The 24,659-nt window shown below is 56.0% G+C and overlaps 1 protein-coding gene across 3 annotated transcripts; it reads right to left on the reverse strand.

Moving 5' to 3' along the window:
* Window positions 1-2,308: 2,308 nt before the first annotated feature.
* LRSAM1 (leucine rich repeat and sterile alpha motif containing 1) lies at window positions 2,309-23,807 on the reverse strand. Of its 3 annotated transcripts, XM_039720022.1 has the most exons (24): window positions 23,631-23,731; window positions 22,071-22,127; window positions 20,553-20,597; window positions 20,049-20,126; window positions 19,208-19,276; window positions 18,575-18,659; window positions 17,288-17,409; window positions 16,155-16,245; window positions 15,174-15,304; window positions 14,568-14,597; window positions 13,861-13,983; window positions 13,636-13,775; window positions 13,052-13,096; window positions 12,026-12,096; window positions 11,155-11,254; window positions 10,374-10,461; window positions 9,689-9,763; window positions 8,106-8,186; window positions 6,222-6,317; window positions 5,603-5,701; window positions 4,454-4,585; window positions 3,985-4,066; window positions 3,684-3,823; window positions 2,309-3,205 (listed from the first exon to the last, which is right to left on the reverse strand). In XM_039720022.1, exons 1-24 carry the CDS (start codon window positions 23,700-23,702, stop codon window positions 3,080-3,082), a joined length of 2,178 nt encoding a protein of 725 aa, XP_039575956.1. In that variant the 5' UTR covers window positions 23,703-23,731; the 3' UTR covers window positions 2,309-3,079. The 3 variants fall into 3 exon arrangements, with proteins under 3 accessions (XP_039575956.1, XP_039575954.1, XP_039575957.1); XM_039720020.1 differs by lacking the exon at window positions 4,454-4,585 and having other exon boundaries at window positions 23,631-23,807; XM_039720023.1 differs by lacking the exons at window positions 18,575-18,659; window positions 19,208-19,276; window positions 20,049-20,126; ... (1 more) ...; window positions 22,071-22,127; window positions 23,631-23,731 and adding an exon at window positions 18,139-18,206 and having other exon boundaries at window positions 2,312-3,205.
* Between the last annotated feature and the right edge of the window lie 852 nt (window positions 23,808-24,659).

Below are 24,659 nucleotides of genomic sequence, written 5' to 3' on the forward strand. Positions count from 1 at the left end.
CCCCCGGCCCGCCCGGCGGGGCCCTCCCGGCGCCCTCAGCCCTCAGGGCCGGAGCGCCTCCCGCCGAGCGGGCCCGGGGCCTGCGGGGGCAGCGTGAGCGCAGCAATAAGTTAATGTTTGAAGAGTCTGATGGCCGGGGGCTCTCGTGCGGGGCAGCCGAGCGTCCTGCGCGCCCCAGGGCTGGATCCAGGCGGGTGCTGAGCCCCGGCCGCGGCCCGAGCAGTCCGTGACCCATCACCGGGTCCATCCACCGGGCTGGGGCGGGCTGGAATGGGATGGGAGCCCAAGCGGACCTACTTGAGGAAGACGAGCAGGAAGAAGGTGGAGACGATGAGCACGAGGATGCCGGCGGCGAAGCCGAGGCGCAGGTTCTCCATGGAGGCCAGCGGGGGCTGCGTGTCCAGCAGCAGCCCCCGGCCCAGCAGCCCCAGCACGAAGGCGTGCGGGGCCTCGGAGCCGCGCCGGAGCCCGCACGGGGACACCGAGCTGCTCACGGCGAACACGGGGGCGTGGGACGAGCACAGCGCGGCCACGGAGCGCGACGAGCCCCGGCCGGGGTCCGGGGGGGCACCGCCGCCGTCCTCCGGCTGCTCCTCGCCCCGCGGGCCCGCGGTCACCGCCGGGGCCGGCTCGGGCAGCAGCGTCACCATCCTGCAGAAGGGGCAGCTGACGAAGGCCACGGTGGCGGCGCGACACACGAGCCTGCGGAGGCAGCGCTGGCACAGCGAGTGGCCGCAGGGCAGCTGCTGCGGGCCGCCCCCGGGCCCCCAGTACGCCTCGTAGCAGATGCCGCACTCCCGGCCGGGCTCGGGCCCCGCTGCCATCGCGCTCCACGGGCACGGCGCGGCCCCGCCGCTTTTGAAGGCGGGGGGCGGCGATGGCCGGGCCCGGGGAGGGCTGAGGGGCCGGCGCGGCCGCCCCCGCTGAACTTCAGCCTGGCCCCAGCGTGCTCGGCGGGCGCTGGAGCGACACGGGGAACGCTCCGCCTCCGCCGCAGAGCTGCTGCCCCTGAACACCTGCTGCTCCTTCCCTTTCCCCTTCCGAGGCCGTCGTACTCCTGCACTTCCCAAGCACGCTTTTCGTCACTGTTAATGAACTTTAGGACCAGCTGAGCACTGGGTACAGCAGCCCCGTCGCGCACCCATGTCCCACTGCGCTGCGGTCTGTTTGTCACCCTGGCCCCCGGCACGGCCACCTCGGGGCTCCAGGGACGGACGGGGCTGCAGCCCCCGACCGCCCGGCACTGCTGGGGCTGGGTGGGGCCCAAGGGTGCTTTTAAAATTATTATTTTACTTTTCCCCGCAGTCTCAGAAAGTGCCCGGAGTGATGCTCCAGCTGCTCTGGCCCCGGCGATGCAGGCAGCCGGCACTGCCGACGCTCCGGGAAGCGCCGGCCCCTCTTTGGGGCACTGTCCCCGAGCGGACCCTGCCCTGAGCTGCTGTCACCCATCGCCACCCCCGGCCCGGCCCGGCGGTCACCGGGATGGAGGGGCGGTGGGATGGGGGGCACAGGGGATGGAAGGGGGGTTGCAGCATCGGCCGGGTGTCGGGCAGCCCTCGGGGCTCTCCGGCCGGACCCGTGGGGTCCCCGTGTGATCCCCGAGTGCCCCGGGGAAGGGAGCGCAGGGGGGGTTTCTTGGAGATCTGGATGCACTGTCCCTGCTCCTCCCTCAGGTCAGGGCTTGTGGCTCCCTCCTCCTCCCCGACCCCAGGGAATGCCGAGGGAGGGGGAGCAGGGCGGAGTGAGGGTGCTCCACGACCCTTCCTGCCCTCATTCGGGCACCTCCCCAGGGCTCCCCTCCTCTAACCCCAGCACCAGCCGCTCCTGGTGCAGCGCCTTGCCCCTCCCCATAGGACTGCCTGCTCTGATGGGCAGCAGCAGCAAAACGTGAAAACATGGGCTGGAAAAACATCCCCAGGGTGTTCCCAAGGCACCGGCCCTGGTGCTGTGGCACGTCCCAGGACACTGGTGGCACTGGGCACGGGCCACCTCCACGAGGCCACACACGTGTCCCACAGGGATGTTCTGCATGGGGCAGCTCATGTGAGGCAACCCAAGCGTAGGGTCCAAGGTCTCCCCTGCCTGGACATCCCCAGGGCAGCTCCACAATGAGCAACACCCTGGGTGAGGGCCCAGAGCCTCAAATTCTTCTCTGATGTGAAGAGGAGAAGGAGGAGGTGACACTGGGACAGCAGGGCATGTGACATGGACATGGGACAGGGGTGGCCCTGTCTCTGCTCCAGCCATCGCCCCTGCAGAGAGAAAGAGGCAGCAAACACCCCCAGCAGAAACCAGCTGCAGTTTAATGGCTGCTCCTGGGGAAGGCTGTGGTGGGACTGGGCTCGTGGCAGCATTTTTATATTTCAGGGTCAAGAGCCAAGGGACAGACAGGAATTGTTACTGATCAATGAAAATGGAGCGGGCCCCACACCCCAGGGCAGAGGCACTGTGGTCCTGAGCTGGGCACAGCCCCAGCCCTGCCCCAGTGCTGTCCAGTGGCAGCAGCACTTTGTGCTCCCTACCTGATCTGTGGGTAAGGGACCCACTGGGCTCCTCTGGCCAGGGCAGGTCCCTCCAGCCCTGCGGGTGCTGCTCTCTCCCCTCGCAGGAGCAGGAACCGGGGGCTGGGGAGCTCCTGGCTCTGCCTGCCTGAGGCTGCAGACCCAGACACACTCCTGTGGGGCTCCAGAGCAGAAGCCCCAGACCTTTGGCACGACAGAGGTGCACGGCAGTGTCAGCACATGATGAACCGAATAATCCCACGGGAAATTCCACCCCGCGCTCCGGTCAGCACTGCTGGAAGCATTCCGCGTGTCCCTGCGAGCCCCCAGGGGCCGTTCTGACAGCAAACACCTCTGCCAGAGAGGAGGAGCCACAGCTGCGCCCGGTTTGTCACCCAGGCAGGGGACGCAGGGCGGGCGGGCGGCAGAGGGGATTCATTCCAGGAGCCCCGCTGGGGCTGAGAAGGCACCGGGGAGCCGGGAGGATGCCGGGCACAGCAGCGGGGAGGGCAGCGCTGGCCGTGCTGCCGGGGCTGCTCACGGGAGCGGAGCGGGGCCAGCCCCGGAGCGGGGCCGGTCTAGGCGCTCTGGAAGATGCGGACGCGCTGGGCGATGTCCTGGCGGCACAGGGGACACGAGTGCAGCCGCTCGCAGCAGCCCCGGCAGCAGCAGACGTGGCCACAGGGCAGGAAAATCATCTGGGGCTGGGGGAGAGACAAAGAGGAGGCACGGAGAGTGCTGCTGCCCCTGAACCCCGCTCCCGGCACGGGGAAGCTGGGGATCACCCGCGGGTCTCAGCGTGGGGACAGAGCCCCGCACCCTGACCGATCTCCGTGCCCCCTGGGTGTGCCTGGGCTGTGGCGAGCAGGAGCGCGATGGGACACGGGACGGGACGCGATGGGACACGGGGCGGGACACGGGGGCTGAGCTGGGCAGAGCTGAGCTGGGCTGAGCTGGGCAGAGCAGCCCCGTGAGCGCTGCCCACGGCCGGAGGGGGAGCTCAGCGAGCCGCTCCCCATCCCCGCACGGAGCCCTGCCCGTCCCTGCCCGGCTCTCCTCTCCCCCAGCCCGGCTGTGCCCGGAGCGGGATGAGCAGCCGGGCACTGCCAGGCCCGGGCAGAGCTGGGGCTGCGCTGCATCCCGCGCTCCCTGCCCGCACAGCCCGGGCGGTGCGGCTCTCACCTCCTGCTCCATGCACACAACGCACTCCGACTTCTTCTCGTCCCACTGCAGCTCGGGGGCCGTGGGGGCCGTGGGCTCCTCCAGGGGAGCGCTGGGCTCCGGGCCCGCAGGGAGCTCGCTGTCCTCTGCCCTCCGCAGCTCTGCAAGCACAGCCAGCTGAGTCCCCTGAGCGCTGCCCATCGCCCCGCAGCCCTGCCTGCCCTCCTCACACACCCGCAGGAGTCTGGCCCACAGAGCTCCCTGCTCCAGGCTCAGGTACCTGCTGAGAGTGTGAAATGTGGCAGAAAAGAATGGGAGGTACCTGGGATGGTCGTGGCCACAGCCAGGATCTCCTGAGCCCGCCTGAGGATGGCACGCTGCAGACCAGCCTCTGTCACGCCAAGCTGTGGGGCAAGAGGAGGGTGTTTGCCCCAGAGGGACAGCAGGCTGATGTCCCCAAGGGGACACTGAAAACTCCTCCTGGGCATTGCTGGCAAGATGTGGCCGTGCCAAGGAAAGCCCCTCTGCCAGGCACCAGGAATTTCTTGGTGCTATTTCTACTACAGAGAGCATCTGGAGGATGTTGGAAGATGGAGCCAGGCTGCAGCTCTCCCTGCAGGTCTCTGGAAGAGCCACTGGCCCACAGGGACAGACAGAGCAGCAGAGGCACCTCTCCTTGTGGGGAGGCAACCCAGCAGAGCACCAGCCAGACCTGCCAGGCACAGCTGGATTCTGAGCAGGGACAGGGACAATCCCTGCTGGTGCTGTCCCACACTGTGGCTGTGCTGTACCTTCTCCAGGTCACTGGCACTCATGGTGCCGAGCGTCTCCAGGGATATTCGGTGGTGAGCGAAGAGCGGCAGGTACTGCTCAGCAGAGAGCTCCAGCAGCAGGGTCACCAGCTGCTGCTCCAAACCCTTCTCCTGCAAAACATGGAATGAGCTCCCAGACTGTGCCCCTGAGGCCAGGCAGCAGCAAGGCTGGGGCTGTGCTCATCCCTGACCTGCCCTGCTCCAGCTGTGCCACATCCCAAACACACGAAGGCCTGGAAGCCCAGCAGCTGGAGCAGCTCTGGCCCCAGGTGTTTTATGGGCACAGTTCAAAATGTTGAGGTTTGGGAATCATTGAATATCCTGAGCTGGGAGGCACCCACCAGGATCACCCAGCCCAGCCCCTGTCCCTGCCCAGACCCCCACCAACCCCATCCTGGGCATCCCTGGCAGCGCTGTCCAAAGGCTCCTGGAGCTCTGGCAGCCTCGGGGCCGTGCCCATTCCCTGGGGAGCCTGGGCAGTGCCAGCACCCTCTGGGGGAAGAGCCTTGCCCTGAGCTCCAGCCTGAGCTGCCCTGGCCCAGCCCCAGCCGTGCCCTGGCTCCTGTCCCTGTCCCAGAGCAGAGATGGGAGCTGCAGCCCCAGGGAGCTCCCCTCACACAGGAAACAATGCCTCTGCCAATCCATGTCTGCAGCAGCCCCTGCTTCGCCAGCTCAAGCCAATCTGCAGCACAGGCAGAGTTCAGATCTGTCTCCTTGTGCCCACCCTGAGGGGATTTCACCAGCACAAAGCCCTGGCTCAGGCCATTAGGGGCAGGAATGGACAGGAGCTCCTGCACTCAGTCGTGTTTGAAGGGGAATTTGGGGAGCCAAGCAGAACCCTTTGGGTGCTCAGCTGGAATGAGAAGCCCTGCCTGGAAGGTACTCAAGAGTTCTCTGTTCCTGACCAGCAGGCTGGGGCTGTGACAGCAGCTCCTGCTGGGAACAGCTGAGGTGTTGACTCCAGAGGGACCCGGCAGCTCCATCCCCAGGCAGGAATGAGGGAGCTCAGAGCACCACGGGATCTGAGTGAGGGGTCTGTGACCTGCTCCCAGCCTTAGCTCAGGGGACTGTCCTCGCTCCCCCCAGAGCAAAGCAGAGCCACAGTGGGAGCAAGAGCAGCAGCAGCACCTGGAGTTTCAGGGAGAGGGGCTTCTGGTCCAGCAGGCGCTGGTACTGGATCAGCCAGTAGTTCTCCTGCTTGGTTTCACTCTTTGCCTCCATTTCCAGCTGAAAAACAAACTCATTAATTTAGCAGCCCAAGGGGAAATGGGCAGGGGGGTTCAGGGATGGGTGTGCAGGAGGGAACCCCCAGCCTGGGCAGTGCAGGGCCCAGCCAGAGCACTGTGAAACTGTCACACAGGATTTCTGGTTCCTGCAGGCTGGCCCCACACAGGGCTGTGCACCTCCATGCTCCTTTGCCCCAGGCCCTGTGGCTTGGTCTCCTGAGGCTCAGGAGAGCCTGGAGATCTTCAGGGTTGCAAGGCCACAACTCCCATCCCTTGTGTTCATCCTGCTGACCACTCCCTGCCCCGCAGGGTCACTGGGGGTGATGATGGTGCCCACGCTGCACCAGGCAGTGCTGCTGTGCCCCCCAGGTTTACATTAGCATTTCCTGAGGCTAAACTGGCTTCTGGACCTGGACACAGCCCTGCTGTGCTCCCCTCACTCCCACACTGAGCCATGGACTCTCCCTGCAGCCAACCCAAATGCTTCCTCACCCACAGCACTTCATGAGGGGCTCCATTACCAGGATTTGTTGCAGTTCTTCCTCCCTTTGCTTCTTCTCCTTGAGCAGCTGCTGCAGGAGGCAGCTGAGTGCCCGGCGCTGCTCCGTGACCATCTCCTGCAACAGGAGAGCTCTGGCAGCCACAGCCCACACTGCTGCCACCTCTGCTGCCAGCAAAGCCCCTGCCAGACCACACCAGTCCCCACGCTGTGCAATGCCTGTGCCCCACAGCTCGGATCCTCTCCTAGCACCAGAGCAGAACCAGCTGGCCCTGCCCCCCCAGCCCTGCACAGCCCACCCTGCCTGCAGCAGCTCCTCCTCACTGCAGAGCTCAGCCAAAATATTCATGGTACCCCTTAGAATCATGGACTCTTAGACTGGTTTGGGCTGGAAGGGACCTTAAAGCCCATCCAGTGCTGCCCCTGCCATGGGCAGGGACACCTCCCACGGTCCCAGGCTGCTCCAAGCCCTGTCCAACTGAGAAAAGACCACCTGAAGGCAGGTCTGAAATCCTGCAGGTAAGCAGGACAGGTGAGATCCCCTTGCCTTTGGGATGCTTCCTTTCGCTGGGGTCTCATCCCAAGCACACCAGGGCAAGGTCAGGTGTCCCTGCAGCCACTCCTTGGCAGTGGAGAGTTAAGTGCCTCAGGAATGTCCCATCGTGTGCCATGTCTGCAGCTTTGGTCCCAGCTCACCCAGACCTGAGCAGAGACCAGTGGTCACCAGCCACAAGGGCTTCAGATGCCCATGGACAGAGGGACAAGGATTCTTGTCTTGGGAAAACCTTCATTGATCACAGAATCACAGACTAGTTTGGTTGGAAGAGACCTTAAAACCCATCTTGTCCCACCCCTTACCACGGGCAGGGACACCTTCCACTGTCCCAGGGGGCTGCAAGGCCTGTCCAGCCTGGGATCAGCACTGGACCCTGCACAGGAACAGCTGCCCCTCCCAGCCAGCCCCAGCTCCAGGTGACCAGAGCTGCCTTGCCCTGACACAGGCAGGAAGCATCAGCACCTCCAGAGGGAGAGGGACAGCAGATGACAGGAGGAGCTGCTCCAGCCCCAGCAGGGACCCTCTGGGGGGCACAGCACCAAGGGCAGGGGGATCCAGGGAGATCCAGGTGTTCAGGCCTTGTTCCTCAGCTCCTGGTGCAGAAGCTGCAGGGCAGAGCCCTGTTTCCTGCACTGCCCTGCAGCTCCTGTGCTCACCAGGTCACACCAGGCCTGCCCTGCATGAACTGTGGGTGGTCCCCCCCTCTGCCCTCCAACACCACAGAGTGACACAGAGGAGCTGAGTGAGTCCAGGCAGCACAACCCAAACCTGACACCTGAAGGATCCAGGACGGGGCTGGGAGGCACTGCTGCCTGAAGCCAGCACTCACCACTGCTCTGTGACTGCCCTGGCTGTTTGTCACCGATTTTGGGCTGATTAAACAGGTGACCTGACCTGGCACATGGCACACAGAAGAAAACAACTGATGCAAATCATCACAAAACAAAATTTAAAGCCAAGCTGCTGAAGCTAAACCTGGCATTCCTCAATGTGTGATTGCTGATGATGTCAAAACCAAAACACAACACAATGCAAGAGGACATGCAATGCACAGCAGGCAGGTGTTTTTGGGACAGCAAACAACTGGATTGCAAAATCCTTCCCCACCCAGCACACCTGGAACTGCCCATCCCTATCAGGGCTCCTCTGGCTCTCTGCTGAGAATGCCTGGGGATGTTTAGGAGCAGCAGTGATGTCCCACATTCCCAGGACACACAGGGGTTGGTGTGTCCTGTGCAGAAGGACTTCTGACCAAGCATAAAACCATCTGGAAAGTGCCAGGAGCAAGGGAAGCAGGTGGAGCAATCCCAGAGCAGGGAGGGTGGGGGGCAGCCCCAGAGCCCCACGTACCTGCAGCATCTCTGTGTCCAGTTCTTGCCTCTTTAACTCCAGCTGTGTCAGCTGCAATAACTCTGTTTCTATTAATTTAATCTAAACAGAAGATGAAACATTTTTTACTGACATTTAAAATGGCTTTAATTGATGCTCTTTTGGGATGAGGTCTGCCTGGGAAGGGCAGCACTGCAGAGCACCCAGAGCTTGGGGGGAGCTGCTTGTGCCCTTTGCTGATGTGTGTGCTGAGGGTCCCTCTTCTTTTACCTGAGGAGCTGTGTCCCCCCACTCCAACTGTCTCTCTACTCTGAGCACCTTCTGCTCAAGTCTGGAACCTCACACTGCAATCAGTTTGTGCACCCAAACCTTTTGGAGCCACTCTGGAATGCAGAGCCAAGGCCCTCCCAGCAGCACAGCTCAAACCTCAGACTCCTGGGACAGTGCCCTGGTTTCCAGGTGTTCCAGCAATCCCAGAACTTTCAGTTCTTTCAGGTGGGGCAACTGAGACACAGAGAGGTGAAGTGAGTTGCCCAAGGTCCCACAGCAAAGCCAAGATGAGAGCCCAGCTCACCCCTCTGCCAGGCCACCAACTGTCCCCAGGCCACGCTGCTCCTGCTGACCCCAGGGCTCTGCCCCTGCAGCACGGGCTGGGAGGGGCCCAAGGGTGAAAGGTCCAGCCTTGGCATCGAGGAACAAGCTCCCTTTGTTCAGAGAGCAAGAGGGAGCAAAATGCAGGGCCCTCATGGTGAAGTCAGGCAATGATGGGGAGCTGCCAGACAGGTCACAGGCTTCCAGCACAGACTGGTCACTGGGGCTCTCAAAGTATCCAAGCCCTCAAGTTTATCCACCAAAGCCTCAACTGAAGCTTTTCTTCTGTGGCAGATCAGGAGAGGGAAAATTCTGGAGCACTGTGTCAGAAAACAGCAACCCTCCTTCCTGCATGCACCACTGCTGCCTTCCCACCTTCCTGCATCATCCCCTGCCACTCTTCCATCATCCTGCATCATCCCCTGACACTTTTCCATCATCCTCCATCCTCCCCTGCCACTCTTCCATCATCCTGCATCCTCCCCTGCCACTTTTCCATCATCCTGCATCCTCCACCACTACTTTCTCCACCAGCTCTTGCCCTTCCTCCCAACTACATCACTGCACCTTCTGTGGAATGGAGCTCAGAAAGGCAGGCTGGGAATGGGAAAGAAAAGGTGAATTGATGGTTTAAGGTGCAGCTCTGATGTGCTGGATGGAGATGCAGTGGGCTCATGTGGAAGCAGCAGCCCTGCCAAGTACACAGCCTGAAGGAAATCAGAGGTGCAGCTGCAGATCACCCCCGGAGCCAGTGCAGGTGACTGAAGGAGTGGCAATGCCACCACCTCCAGGAATCTAAAACCTGCTTTGACACTGCCTCCTTCAGAGCTGGGAGGCTGGAGTGTAACCAGCACTGTCTAACTCTCTGTCCCAGAGCTCTCAGCAGCCCCAGAGCTCTCCATGTCCTCACACCCTGCTCTGTGCCCACAGCACTTTGTTCTTCCTGCCAGGGTCTCACCAAACAGCAGGATGAGCTCAGGAGCTGGGTGTTCTTTCCTCTGTTGCTGACTCACCTGGTTCCTGATCTGCCTGTGCATAAGATCCTTCTTCACCTGGAGAGCTTCAAAGGCAGTTTTCTGCATCTCAGTCTGAGGGACAGGCAAAATCCTGCTTAGTGAGGTGGTTGCTGCAGTTGCTGATGGGCTCAGAAGCTGCAGCCTTGCAGGGACTCAGGTACAAGTCCCTGAGTGGTGCTTGCTCTGAGCAACAATGTCCTGAAACACAGCTGAGAGCCAACAGGTAAAGCCCACCCTGGAGACTCACAGAGATCTATTAATTCAAACATTCATCTGCAATGCTCTGTGTGACCCCACCTCTCCTTTCCAGCAGCACTGAGTAGCCAGGCTGTGTTGCAGGACACAGCTGCCCAGCACTTCTCAGAACAAACTTTGAAAATGCCTGTCCCAAGTCCCCCAGGAAACCTGCCAAAAGACAGGACTTCTGTCTCAAAATCCCCTCTTAATCATTGTGTCAGTTTTGCTTCCCATGGTCCGTGCTTGCCTTTTCTGAAAATTTGCTGTCTAGATAAAAAATAATTTTTTTTCAACCACCCAAGTTAGTTTGCCAGAAGAGCAGATATTTTCAAAGTTTAGCATGTTAAATAAAATCACTTCTGCATGCAGCCCAGCCACTGCTGCTCCTGTGACCCTGGATCCTGCCCTCCCTCATCCCCCATGACCAGTTTGCTCCTTCGCCTACCTGCTGCAAGATCTGACTGACAGCTTTGTTCTGGTCCAGCTGCTGCCAAGCCAGAATTTGCTGGAACTTCTGATCCATCTCAGCCAGGCTGCAAGGAGATGGATGTGCCATGCAGTTAATGCTGGGTCTGGGACTCACAGGAGAAGCAGACAATGGGGAATGCAGGAGGAGGAATTTCTTACTGAACGGGGGAAGAGCAGTGGCACTGCACAGCTGAAGGCCACAAATTTAACACCTCCTTCCCTACACCCAAACCCAAACCTGCACCACAGGCTCCTGTGGCCCTGTTGAGCAGGTCACAGGCTCACAAGACTGTTTTGGGTCAGTGACAGAAATTGCCAGACTAAAATTTCTCATCTTGTTGTAAACAGTGAGCCAGGATGCTCAGCAACACTCGTGTACTACTTATGCACACACAGCACCCTTGAGGCAGCCTGGGAGGTGAGGGGAGCAGCTCTGGGCTGCAGTTTGGCACTCAAGTGCCTTAAAAAACAGGAGTACAACTGGTCCAACTCCATCCTGCATATTTAGCAGAAATCAATGTACAAGGTAAAATAAACAGTGCAGAAAAGTGACAGTTCCCCCAAAGTGTGATTAACATGCAAATTGTGGTTGTTAGAAGGTGGTTCATTTAAGGGAGTCTGACAGTTTAATTTGCACTTTCCCATGCTGTTACAGCAGTCCTGCTGCATTCCAGCAGCTCCAGGGGTTCCTGGCATACTTATGGGAATGACACTGCTGAAAGAAAGGGATTTCACAGCAGCCCCAGCACCCCCAGCACCTGGAGCAGGCCTGGCTGACGAGGTCCTGCCGGCGAGACTCCGAGGTCACCTGCAGGAGCTTGTTCTTGTAGGTCTCAGCAAGCATCTGCTGCATGGCAGCTGGGGACAGAGGGCACAGAGGGGCTGTCAGTGCCTGCCTGGCCTGGGTGTGCAGAGCAGGACTCACCCACCACTGCTGCTGCAACCAGCAGTGGCTCCTTTCTCACTGCTCTTGCTCGTCCCATTTCACTGATTCCAGAGCACACTCACCCACCCACCTTCGGTTCTTTGTTGGGAAAAGAACTGAGCAAACTCCACTCTGCCTGTGCCTGCACCTCTTCAGTGCTCAGAGAAGCCCAGTCCCTGCCTACCAACCCTGAGATCACAGAATCTCCTGGGAAGTAGGAAGGAACTCACCAGGATCACCCAGCCCAGCCCTGTCCCTGCCCAGACCCCCCACCAACCCCACCCTGGGCATCCCTGGCAGCGCTGGCCAAAGGCTCCTGGAGCTCTGGCAGCCTCGGGGCCGTGCCCATTCCCTGGGGAGCCTGGGCAGTGCCAGCACCCTCTGGGGGAAGAGCCTTGCCCTGAGCTCAGCCTGAGCTGCCCTGGCCCAGCCCCAGCAGTGCCCTGGCTCCTGTCCCTGTTCCAGAGCAGAGAGGAGCTGGGCTCTGCCAGTCTTGGGGGGACTTGAGGCTGTTTCCTCTTCTCTTGTCCCTTGTTCCCTGGGAGCAGAGCCTGACCCCCATTTGGACACACCCTTGTTTCAGGGAGTTGTAGAGAGTGAGAAAATCCTCCCAGAGCCTCTTCTTCTGCAGGCTGAGCCCCCTCAGCTGCTCCTGGTGCCCCAGACCCTTCACCTCATCTCCCCAGAGACCTGGCTGGACTCACAGGCCACTTCCCTCCTGCGCAGCTGCTCCGTCTCCTCCTGGGTTATTGCCATCAGCTGCTCCATCCTGATTCTGCCAACAAACAACAATTCAGCCACTCCTTCAGAAGATTCCTTTTCCTCTACCCACCCAGCTCAGAGTCTCAAGGCTGGGCAGGTTCACCCTGCTCAGGAAAGCTGGGCTTATCAGAGGCACCAAAGCCTTGGTGATTTTTTGGTGAAGAACCTGTAAGTTTTATGGGAGACAACATTTGCTCAAAACCATGGAGGCAGTGGCTTTAGACAGGGAAGTTGATTTTTCTGAGAGACAGAACATCAACCCAACGTGCACATGCTCTCCCCAAACAGTGACAGACCCTTCCCTGCCTTTCCTTTCTGCTGAGGCTGGATGAGCCCTACAGAGCTGGCCCAAGTGAGCAGTGCCACTGCAGGGAGCAGCCTGGCCTCCCTCCCCACCACCCCTGTCCTTGTTCCAGCACATTCCCCCACCATTTACCAGGTCAGGAGCTGGTGTGGCTGGGAACAGCCTGACAAACAACTGGATGATGTTCACCCAGTTCACTGGGCCACAGCACAGCTGGCTGAAGGGAGGGGGCAGCTCACAGGCAGGGCAGAGCTGGGGACAGTCACTCTGGTGTCAGAGTGTTGGCTGAATGGCAGATTTGCTTCGCACTACAGCCTGAATACATTGCTGGAACACCTTCATAATTGCCTTGCTTGCCAGCAGATGGAGGATCTCTGTTGGTCCTTGATATTGGAATACAGAGTTTTGTTCCCAAACTCATTATTTAGGCCCATTCAGGGATGAAAAAGAGGTAAAATCACCCTGTGTCTGGGTGTGCCAGACTGGGTAAGACCAGGCACACTGAGTCCAGTGTCTTGCCTCCAACAGTGACCAGAGCCAGCTGCAGGTGTGAGATGAACCTCACCTGACTTAGGGTATCCAGACTGTGACTCTGAAAGGAAGCTCCCAGCCCTCTTCCCAGCCTCTTACCCCTTTTCCAGACAAGTTTGTTACAGAGGCTCACCTCTCATTCTCCAAGGACTTCAAAATGTCTGAACTTCGTTTTTGCCTAAAAAAAAAAAGATAAAACAAAATGTTTTCATCAAGCTGAGTGGAACATCTGGTCCCCAAGAGGGCAGAATTACAGAGTCACAGAATCCTGACTTGGAAGGGACCCAAAAGGTTCACCCAGCTCCAGGCCCTGCACAGGACAACCCCAAGAATCCCCCCATGTGCCTGAGAGAAAACAGCTTTGCTGTCATGCACAGCAGAGCAGCTTTCAGCAGGCTGGGCACCTTCCATCAGCACCAGCTCACATGGAGACCCAGCACACACAGGCAGGGCCACCTTAACACTTCAGTTTTGCACCTTTCACGAGAATTCAAATTTCTTCCATAGCACTGCAAAATCCCAGCATCACACACCTGTGAAACAGTTTTTATAAGATGCAAATTCCATGTGCTTTAAATGGGTCTTTGGCAGTTCAGGAGCTACAGCAGCTGCTGCAGACATTGATCCTGACCAGGTCCGAAACACTCAGGGGGGAAATGAACTGCTCAAAACAACATGACTAAAAAAAAATCAGAGCAAAACCCCCTGGGACCTCACCTCTGGTTGTCCTCCAGCAGCTTCTGGATCCGGCTGGCAATGCCCTGTTCTGTGTTCTTCAGCTGCTGCAGCAGCTTCAGCCTCTCCTCCTCCAAACAGCGCTGGTGCTTCCACAGACCCTGCTCCAGCCTCTGCTGCTCCTGCCCAGAGCAGCGAAACCAGGAGAAGGTGGTGGGCTTGGGGAAGGCAGTGGGAGCCCTGGAAGGGCCTGCCCAGCACACCCACCTCTCTCACTGTCTGCAGGATCCCATCCTTGTGGCTGTTGAGCTGCTGCACCAGCAGGGCCTGCTCTCGCTGCCCCACGTTCAGGCGCCGCTCAAATTCCAGCTTCTCCTGTGTTTTTCTTTCCTGAGAGGAATTAGAATAAAGATGAATGACAGGAATCTCCTTCCCCAGCAAGAACATATTCTAGCAAAAAGGTAAAGCAAGGGACAGGAGACCCTTGCAGAGAAGCAGGGAAGCTAAATGGCAAAGAGGAGGCTTGTCTAGGGGAGGGGAATGTTCTCTCCTCAGGACCCCAAAAAGTGGGAACCAGAAGCTGCTGCTCTCTTTGTAACCATCTCCAAACTCTTTCATGTCATGGAGCTGAATTCTCTGGGCATTGACTGATACCAAACCAGCCAATACAAACACGTGCAGGGAAGCCCAAAATGCAGGGTGGGTTCAGCTCCACATGGCACAGGACTCCCTTGTCTGAAGGAAGCAGCCAGCTCTGAGCAGCTTGAGCCAAAGGCAAAGGGGGAACAGCAAGGCAGGAGCTTCTGGCTATTTCAAAGTGAGCCTTTCACAGGGGAGGAGACAGAGACCAGGGAAACAAAAAGAACAAAGTGCAGCCAGGTAAGGGGAATGAGAAACAAAATTAAAAAATGGAAAACAAAAACCAGAAGCAGACCCATGCTGCAGACAAAGCAGTTGCAGGAGTTGATCCTTACCTTCCTCTTCTCATAATCCAAGAATTTGTTCTGAAAAGTAAGTAATATCAGCAGACATTTATTCCCAGAAGTACTTTTCTGTAGATATTATTAGTGCACAGTACAGCCTCCCCTAACTGTGAGTGAAGACATCAACCAAAGGCACAGGAACACAAGTCCCAAGTCCAGTCACTCAGGCTGCTCCAGGGGCACAGGCATTGACTCTGCACTTGCCAAAGAGCACAGGAATCAGCACAGCTACCACAATTATTGGCCCAGCCTCCCCTTTCCCAGGTAGGGCTGAACATGTCTAGCACTTGGTTGGGAAACACAAGGTTCTTCTGCAGTTTGCTGTCCCCCCCAAAACACACTGCACACTCCATGTCCCCCTGTCACCCCTGTCCCTCGGCTCCATCACTGCTTTCAAGGATGGAGACAGTTCTTTGGGATGTGTCTGAGGAAGGAGATGAGCCAGTCTTGCACACACTGTGCCTGGCTGCTCCCTCCATCTCAAAAGACACAAGTCATGGAGGGGAAGGTGATGAGGGATGATGAGCCAAGTGCTGTGAGATGCTTTGGTGGAGCACAGAGACAAACCCCAAAGCCCCTGGTGCAGGGGAGCCTCACCTGCCACTCACTCTCCTCCTCCAGGTACTTCTCCACTGTCCTGTCCACCCCATCCACTGAAGTTCCTCCTCCATCGCTCTCCAGCGTGGGCAGCAGGTACTGTGAGGGAGGGTAGTATGCAATTCCACACTCTGCAAGGCACCAGACACAAAATAAGAACATCTGAGGCTCAAAGATCTCCTTGGCACCACGGCTGTGAGCTGGCTGCTGTGTGGGGCTGCTTCCAGCTGTGCCCCTCTGCCCACACACCAAGGAGTGCCTGGCAGGGCTCCTCCAGCTGAGGCAGGATGGACAAGGAGCTCTGGGAGGAAGGTGGGACCACTCCAGCCCCACCAGGACAGGAATCTGCTCAGACAGAAACACATCCTGCTCACAGGTGCAGGCTTGGTGACTTCTGCAGGGCTGCAGATGTTACTGCCCAGACCAAAATCAGTTCTGACTGTCCTGTTTTTTCAGGGAATATCCCAATGTCTGGCAAGGCACTTCCTCTGCATAAAACCTCCACCAAAACTCCCTGTCTGTATTAAACACAGTGTCCACAAACTCCCAGTATATTATATGTGAGTTTGAGTTCTCCATCTGGTTTCCTGATTCTCCAAACAACCTGCAGGGCCCAGGTCCTTCCTCAGAGAAAATGAGGGCAGCAGGGACCTTGAGTGACTCCTGAGTCTCTCCCCTTGTCCCAAGGCAGTGACAGCTGGACAATGCCTAATCCTGCCACAGGAGGAAATCCAAATAAGCACAGGAGGTGCACTGACCTCTCATGGCCACTGAGGCAGCCTGACCCAGCCACTCTGATGTTTAACAAACCACTCTGCATTGCAGTGTGCCAGGGCTCAGGGAAGGACTCCTTTGTGCTGTTTGCCAACAAAGACAGGTAATCAGGTGTGCAGGGCCACCAACCACCCCAAGCAGAGCCCACACACTGTCTGTCCTTCAGAAATGCCATCTCTGGGCACAGCCCAGCTGCTCCTGGCTTACCTTTGCAGAGGAACTGCTGGATGGCCTCTGTGCCTGCACTGCAGATGTCAGGGGGTGGGTAGGTCATGGCAGAGGCATCCAGGGTCAGCGTCTCCAAAACAGAGCACACAGAGCTCCAGGTTATTCTGAGTCCAGCTGCAGCTCTCCTTGCAGCTCCCCAAAATCTTATTCATATTACCCTAAATCCTGACATAAATGTGAGGCTGTACTGAATCCCTGCTGGGTGTCTGGCACCTTCCAGAGGTGGCTCCACTGTCCCTTATTTGGAAGTTTCTGAGCTGGCCATTCACTGAACATTCCCCTCATGCAGGCACTGGCACCTCATGTTTAGGTACCAGAGGTCAGAGCAGTTCTCAGCTACAGACATTCCCTGTTCCATATCAGGAGCTGAGCATGGAAATGGGGGTGATACCAGGGCATGGAGAGGAGTCCCATGAAGAATGAGGGGAAGAGCCACTTGTCTTGTCCTACTGTGGCTACCAAAGGACCCAGTGCTGCCTTGTGAAGGGAAGAGCAGAGCAGGAAGGCCTAGAAAGGAACCACTTTGCACAGGGGCAAAGCTGCCTCAGCTCAGGCTGTCCTCATGAGAAGTGAAGCAAAAGGCTGTGTGTGAGATAAGAGAGCATTTATTCACACCTTTCTGCTGGTGTCTGAGCCAGCCCTGTTGCCTCACACTTGCACCATTTAGTACTGACAGGTTTGGCAGCCAGAAGGCAACATATCCATAAAAATCTTGCTGCTTTTCCCATTCTGAATGTGCACTTCAGAGAGCCATAAACACATGAAAGCTGATAACAAGTTGGAGATCTGCCAGGGTGACAAAAGCATGATTTGTGCTCTTAAAGACAGCCCTGGCAGGTAAAATCCAGGTGTTCACTCTCTGGGGATCACTTTTGTCATGATTAAATGAAAAAATGATCAGAATTAAATGGCAAAATTATCAGATTAAATGGTAAAAATGATCAGAAAAGACCAGAGCAAGTACATAAAAGTCATTGTGTACAGTGTCAACAGCCCTGTTACAATCCCCTGCAGCGAATCCTGCCCAGACCCTACACAAATCATTCCCCTTGTGGGCTGGATTTCTTCCCAGCTGAGGGAAGCAGTAGGAGGGGCTGGCCCAGGGCTGGTACCTGCAGGCTGCGGGCGTGGGCCAGCCCCCGGGGCAGCTCCTGCAGCTCGTTCCCACTGACGTCCAGAGCCCGCAGGCTCCGCAGGCCGCTCACGCTCCCGGGCAGCGCCCGCAGCTTGTTCCCTGCAGGACACAAAGGCAGAAACCATGGAACCACAGAATTCACAGAATGACAAGGTGGGAAGAGACCTTCAAGACCATCGAGTCCAGCCCAGCCCCAACCCCTCAACTCAACCCTGGCACCCAGTGCCACATCCAGGCTTTGTTAAACACACCCAGGGATGAGGACTGCACCACCTCCCCGGGCAGCCATTCCAGAACTTTATCACTCTTTCTGCCAAAACTTTTTGCTAACATCCAACCTGAATTTCCCTTGGTGCAGCTTGAGGCTGTGTGCTCTGGTTCTGTCAGTGCTGCCTGGAGAAAGAGCCCAACCCCAGCTGAGCACAGCCACCTTTCAGGAGCTGTAGAGGGATAAGGGCATCCCTGGGTCTCCTTTTCCAACCTTCCAAACCAGGAGCCAGCAAGCTCATCTGTTCCAACACCACCCCATAACCACACATACAGCTCATTTCCACAGGGATGGGGCTGTGCCAGGTCACACAGGGACCCAAAGGATGGCACTGCCCACCAAGGGCAATTTGGGATCCAGATCTCCTTCTCAGCTGAGATTACTGCTGCAGGCTGGATCTGTGCTCTTTATCAGGAGAATATTTGTAACATTCTTCCCTTGGCCTAAGTCCCAGGGATGGGAGGAAGGGGACCAAGTATGAGATGGCACACCCCGGGCTCAGAGCCCAGGTGCTGCAGACAGACAGACAATGACCTGAGCTGCCCTTCCAAGCTCCTTACCCTCCATTGCCTTCCCTGTCTCAGTAACAGCTCCATGTAACTAAATCTCCTTTTTCTCCCAGATTTATGGCACTGCAGAGCTGGAGAATGTCCAGGAGTCTGGAAAAGAGGTGTGCTTGGGCTGTGAAAACCTGTGGGGATACACAGGCTCACAGGAGCCAGCTCTGGGTCTTGGGGGATCCAAATGTAATTCAGTTTATCTGGCAGAGTGCTCTGCTTGCTTTATGGAGGCTGAGGCTTGGGGCTGACACATTTTCTGCTTAGATCATTTCTCCTGCCTTGCCAACTATTTAAATTCAAACCTTCCTTGTGTTCTTTCCCAGCATTCAGAGTGTAAACCACATGTGCTTGTCTTGACTGAAAGGAATAATTGCTAATGCAGCTCAACATGACCAGAAAATAAATGTGCTTTGCCCAGAGCAATCCCATTCCATACCTTTCACATTGAGAACCTGGAGCTGTGCAAGGTCTCCTATAGATTGTGGAAGGCTTTTTAAAAGATTCCTTTCAAGGTTTAGGACCTGAGGTATTAACGGAAAAGATATTCTAAGTATTCATCCAAGTCTCATGTCTTCTACACATCTGTGCTGCTGGGACTTTCAGGACAACTGGATATTGGTTGTAGATAGCACTTTCAGGGTTAAAAAAGTGTATTTTCCACCAGCTCTGGATAAAGGGCATGCCAAGCTACCAGGGCAGTGAGAAACTCTGCTCACCACCACCATCTGCTGCTGGATCCAGATGCAGGAACTGGGAATTGGAGTGTCCAGGGCAGCCCTCCCCAACTCCAGCTCTCACCTAAAGCTGTCCCCTGGACAGAGAGTGCCCTTAGACACTGCTCTGGGTTCTCAGCATAACCACCCCAGGGAGAACAGCAAAACCTGAATGTTTGGGGAGATCAGCAGGACTCTGCTTGCTCAGAACATCTGCATGGCTATGGGAGCCACTTGGGCTGCACCAAGCTGGAGAACATAACCAAGCCTGGCTTTTCCTGCTTTCTCCTGCTCCTTTCCTCCTTTTTTTCCCATGCCCTGTGCAGACACCTGGAATGCAACTGCAAATCATTTACCTGAAGAGCTGTCAGCTGACCAATATCAGCAGGAAGTGATGCCAGCTGGTTGTCATGCACATCCAGAACCTGGAAAAGCAGATGATGTCACCAAACAAGGTTGGGAACAAAAGTTATGAATTATCTCACAATGAAAATGACTTTGCTTCCAATGGGACTTTGAAAAACAGCTCAATTTTTCCAGGGGACATGGGTACTTAATTCTGAGAGGTCTTTTGGAAATTCAGGCATCAGTAACAAACAAGAGACAAGGGAGAGCAGTGACTCTGAGGAAGCTGTCCCACAAAACTGGAGGAGCCAACTGGATAAATCATCCCCTTGGAAGCAGGCTGGCAGAAGGAATTTCTGCAGGATCAGTGAGCTGAACTGCTCCAACAGCAGTGCAGGGAGAGGGTGGGACTAGACCTGGAGACCTCCCTGCCTCCATGTGGAGCTGCTGAAATGACTCTGCCTCTTGGGGAACCCCAGCACGAGGGTGATACAGCCCTGTACACCCATCACCATTTCCTTCCCACTCCTGTGACCCTCCAGAGCAGGGCAGAAATGGATCTACCCCACAACACACCCAGCTCTGCCTGACCACCACCACAGCAAGGCTGCTGATAGGGAAACTGTGGGATTCTGAAGGGGATAAATGAGTGTGGGACTGGTGGTGATGTGACACAAAGCACTCAGTGACTGCCAGCCTGGGAGCTGAACCCAGAAAAGGCAGGTGCCACACTTGGTACTGATCCCTGCAAAGCCAGCCAGCCAGAAGGGATTTACTTGGGCTGGTGTGTTTTAGTGCAGCTTGAATCCAAGGAATACAGGCTGCAGTTGAACTGTTGAGAATCACAATTACCTTCAGAGTTATGAGACTCAGGAGGCTGCAGGACTTTGGAACTAAAGATGTCAGATTATTGGTATGAATAATCAGCACCTGGGGAGAAAAAAACCCATTGTCACATAAACACAAGAGACACCAGAACAAGCATTTTGTTGGGATTGAACTGGGGAGGCTCAGTACCTTATTCAGTATCATATAAAACATTGCAGTAGGAAATGGATTGTCAGAGAAGGTCAAACATTTTACATGAGATCTAAACCAGAGCCCAGTTCCTCACTTGAGAAATACCCTTAGATGGGCTAAGACAGGAACAACCACCTGTTCTTTCCTGGCAGAAGTTAACTTTAAAAAACACAGACAGGATTATTCTGACTCAAACTGCTCTCTATGCAGTACCACACAGGTGGACAAATTCCTTCTGGACTACCATAAAACAACCACACACAGACATATGAAACACGACAACTATAGTTAAGCATATTAATAGAATCATTTAATAATTTCTGATTACAACATTACCTTCTTTTGCAAGACCTTGCAAGTTGCAAAGGCCCCATAAGGAACCTAAAAACAATAAAAAACAGTAATGTCAGACTTCTCTTTTGAGCAGTTCTACACTGTCCACCTGTAAAGTGTGAACAGCTTGACTGAAAATAAAAGTGATGCTTAAAATCACTGCCCTCTGATTTGGGCCCAGTACTTCCCAGGGAGCTTCCATTTCAACAGCTTCCAGTGGCTCCCCATGACACAACAGAACAGCCACAGAACAAGCTGAGGCTTAGGCAGGAGTTCAAGCCTTGTGTGATTTAATACTCATTGTGCAGATGAGCTCAGGCAAAGGTTCAGCTTTCTCATCACAGAAATGCATTCTGTGGTTTGGCAACCTCACGACCACACTGCAGTGTGCTGAGAGAGGTGAGCTGGCAGGACAGAGTGTCCCTGATGTGCCAGGAGAAGGACAGGCACACCAAGAAGATGCCAGTTCAGTTCCTGCCAGGCACAGCTGGGCACTGTGACCCTTCCTGCAGCACAGAACCAGCAGCAGCCTGTCCATGGTTAATTGTAAAACCAAACTGATGTCTCACTCCATTTATTGAAACAACAATGAAAATGAAACAGCAAGACAGTTTTATGGTCCAAAAGGAGCTGCCAGGCATCCCAGATGAGCTGTGGCCCTGAGTGGGGCTGGCTGGGTGGATTCTCTGTCTGCCACCCTGCCACACCCAGGCTGTCCCACACAGCCTGCAAACCCACACAGAGCTGCTGTTGGCTCCTGAGCTTGGAACAAAACATCCCAAAGTCTCAGCAAAGCCATTTCACACTGCACAGCAGGCAGCTCTCCTCTCCAGGATGGTGTCAATCTCCACATTTTGCTTGGCAAGGGCATCCTGTATTCAGGATCAACATTTTGGAAGCATGAGACAAGGAATAAAAATTAAAAGTGAGATGGAAATGGGTTTCTGCCTGAGGCTGCCAGCAGGAAAAGCTGTGTCTGGGTGCCTGGCACTCTGTCACTGCCTGCCCACACAGCAGCAGACAGATTGCTTCTCTTTTAGCTGGTTGTCATAAAAGAAGCCAAGCTGGGAGTGAGACTTCCATCCTTACCCAGCAACTTGGAAACAGGGCTGGGATTTTCACCTACACAGAAAAACAAGCATGGGTGGCAGACAGCTCTAAGATTAGAAATACTCAGCCTTTGGCAAACCAGTTCCCTCAGGACCAGCAAAATTAAGCCATGAGGTCCCCAACTAGGGTCAAACAAGGTACTGGTGGAGGGTATGAAACCACTTTGCCCTTCTAAAGGACTCCAGGACAGAAATGATGTTGAAGCATGAGACAGGACAGGCAAACTCCCACCAAAAAAAAACAGGGAAGAAGCCCCCAGCTGAAAGCCAGAGCTCAAGAGATAGAGGAAAAGGTGGACCAGCAAAAATTTCTGTCTCAAGGCTCACAGGCATGAGAATAAATCTGACAGCTGGTACCAAGAAGCAGAGAATCAGAGCTGTGAGTGAAGACTGGAAGTTGGAGAGGACATACCTCTGAGAGCTCACATCTGGATATGTCAAGGGTGTCATCAGCACCAGCTTCTTTTGCCTGGAGAGGGAACAAACACATCCAGAGAATCAGACCATGCAGAAATACAGCACCTCTTGCTGTATTCCAGAGTCCCAGAGACTTTGTGGACTGTCCATCCCTGGCAGTGCCCAAGGCCAGGCTGGACAGGGCTTGGAGCAGCCTGGGACAGGGAAAGGTGTCCCTGCCATGGCAATGGGTGACACTGGATGTGCTTTTAGGTCTCTTCCATCCAAACCAGTCTGGGATTCTGTGGTTCTGTTCCAAAGTATTTTCCATGTCCAAATCAAGTCCATGCAAGGCTGCTGCTAAGAGCATTGGACCTGGACAGACACCACTCACCCATGTCCCCAAAGCCTCTTTGACACATCTCTGGGTCACTGTCAGGGATGGTGACCCTGGGCAGTCTGTTTCAATGTCTGACAATGCTTTTCAATAAAAAAAGTCCCAATATCCAACCTGAGCCTCCCCTGGCCCAGCCTGAGCCGTTCCCTCTCCTCCTGTCCCTGTTCCCTGGAGCACAGCCCGACCCCCCGGCTGTCCCCTCCTGTCAGGAGCTGTGCAGAGCCACAAGGGCCCCCTGAGCCTCCTTTGCTCCAGGCTGAGCCCCTTCCCAGCTCCCTCAGCCTCTCCTCATCCCTTCTCCAGGAGATTCCTGTGCCAGAGCACCCTAGTGAAATCCTACTCCAGGAAAACAAACAGCAACATCTAATGAGTTAATCCTAGAGTGACAGGAAGATCAGAATAACGGGAAGCAAAAGAGGCACAAGGCAAGGCAGATGTGATGGGAAGTCATGGGTTCCCTGGAAGGAAAAGCAAACTGGGAGATCTGGGAGGGCAAAGGGGCATGGAGGAGAAAGGAGAGCTGGGGTGGGGTGGAGGATGCTCCATGGAACCACACAGAGAGGGGTGGAAGTGGCACCAAAGGGACATGGGGTGCGAGGGCAAAGGCAGACAGGGGGGCAGAAATTCCCTGAGGTACATTAGGAAGAAAACCTCCATGGAGGAGAAAGGAGAGCTGGGGTCCCCCCTGCAGGCTGGCAGGAGGTGAGGTGGGTGGAGGATGCCCCATGGAACCACACAGAGAGGGGTGGAAGTGATACCAAGGGGCCATGGGGGTGCGAGGGCAAAGGCAGACAGGGGGGCAGAAATTCCCTGAGGTACATTAGGAAGAAAACCTGCTACCTTAGTGGGATCAGGAACACAATTACTGCTCGTGGAACGTGGTTACTGGTCATGCAAGGATGTACCAAACCACATGGAGCCAGGATCGGGCAAACACAAATGACCCTGGCAGTGTGACCAGGCACAGAGGACAGAAATGACCCTGGCAGTGTGACCAGGCACATTTGGTAGCCAAGGACCAGGCACAGAGGACAGAAATGACCCTGGCAGTGTGACCAGGCACATTTGGTAGCCAAGGACCAGGCACAGAGGACAGAAATGACCCTGGCAGTGTGACCAGGCACATTTGGTAGCCAAGGACCAGGCACAGAGGACAGAAATGACCCTGGCAGTGCTTACCAGGCACATCTGGTACTCGAGGCGCTTGCGAGCGTCGTCGCTGGGTTTCTTCTTCCTGGAGAAGAGAGGCATCTTCAGTCCTGCCCCTGCCTCTGCCCAGGGCACAGCTGGTCACTGCACAGAGAGGCTGAGGGGTCCTGGGCTCTGTGCTTGCTGGGGAGCCTGGGCTGCAGAACTGGAACCTAAGTTGGGGGAAAAATGAAAATAATTGTGTCAGTAATGAAAGAAAATAAAAGTAGATGTCTTTGTTTAGCTGGATCCCACAGGCAGTTCCAGCACAGGGAAGTACAAATATGGGGCACTCAAGCCCTGCTGTGGTCTGAGAAGGGTTGGTTGTCTGGGCCAGCCCTGGGATAGGCACAGAGACAGGCTGCTGAGGGATCAGAGAAATGCAGGAATCAGAAATTAAAAAGCTGTATCAAGAAATCAAGTACCAGGGATAAAACCCAACCTACTGAAACTCAAAGTGAATTCTGGCACAATAACAACGAACTGAGAACAAGGATTTCAGCTGGTTCAAGTGTGAGGGAAGAGAAATTGAACTGGGAGAGGAAAGGTTGGGTGCAGGAAGATGCCAAAAGGTGGAATGAGGAGTGCAGGTGGCTGAAGGGAACAGACATCAGGCAGCTCTGGGACAGGGCTCTGACCCAGCAGGGGAGGAAAAGGAGCTGTTGGCAGATTTTGAGGGAAAGGCAGAAAGCTGTGGCTGGACAAGGAGTGGGGAGAGCAGCTGCTAATGAGGTGGTTCCAGTGGGGTGCAGGAAAAGGGATGGGGCAGCTGAGCAATGACATCAAGGAGAAAAAGGGGTTTGTTGTGGCTGCACAGGACCAGGGGGCACAAAGGGGCAAAGCAGAAAGAGCCTGAGCTGGGGCTGCAGCTGCACAGGGGCCCCCAGAGGGGCCTGGCTGGGAGTCAGAGAACACCAGGAGGGCAACAGCGAGCCCCAGACACGGAGAAACATTTTAAACACTTGCAGTGAGTTTTTTAAACACTGCCTGAAATTCCTCAGCAATTAAAAGTCAGCACAG

The sequence above is a fragment of the Passer montanus genome, unplaced genomic scaffold (assembly GCF_014805655.1).
Source record: "Passer montanus isolate IOZ18808 unplaced genomic scaffold, ASM1480565v1 scaffold43, whole genome shotgun sequence".
NCBI lineage: Eukaryota > Metazoa > Chordata > Aves > Passeriformes > Passeridae > Passer > Passer montanus.

Excerpts from the sequence above, each read along its gene's own strand:
- LRSAM1 (XM_039720022.1), bottom strand. The coding sequence starts at position 23,702 with ATGCCTCTCTTCTCCAGGAAGAAGAAACCCAGCGACGACGCTCGCAAG. Across the intron at positions 16,246-17,287 it reads CCCACGCCCGCAGCCTGCAG|ACGCTGACCCTGGATGCCTC; the intron begins GTACCAGCCCTG and ends TCTGTTTTGGAG. Across the intron at positions 3,206-3,683 it reads TTGTGTGCATGGAGCAGGAG|CCCCAGATGATTTTCCTGCC; the intron begins GTGAGAGCCGCA and ends TCTCTCCCCCAG.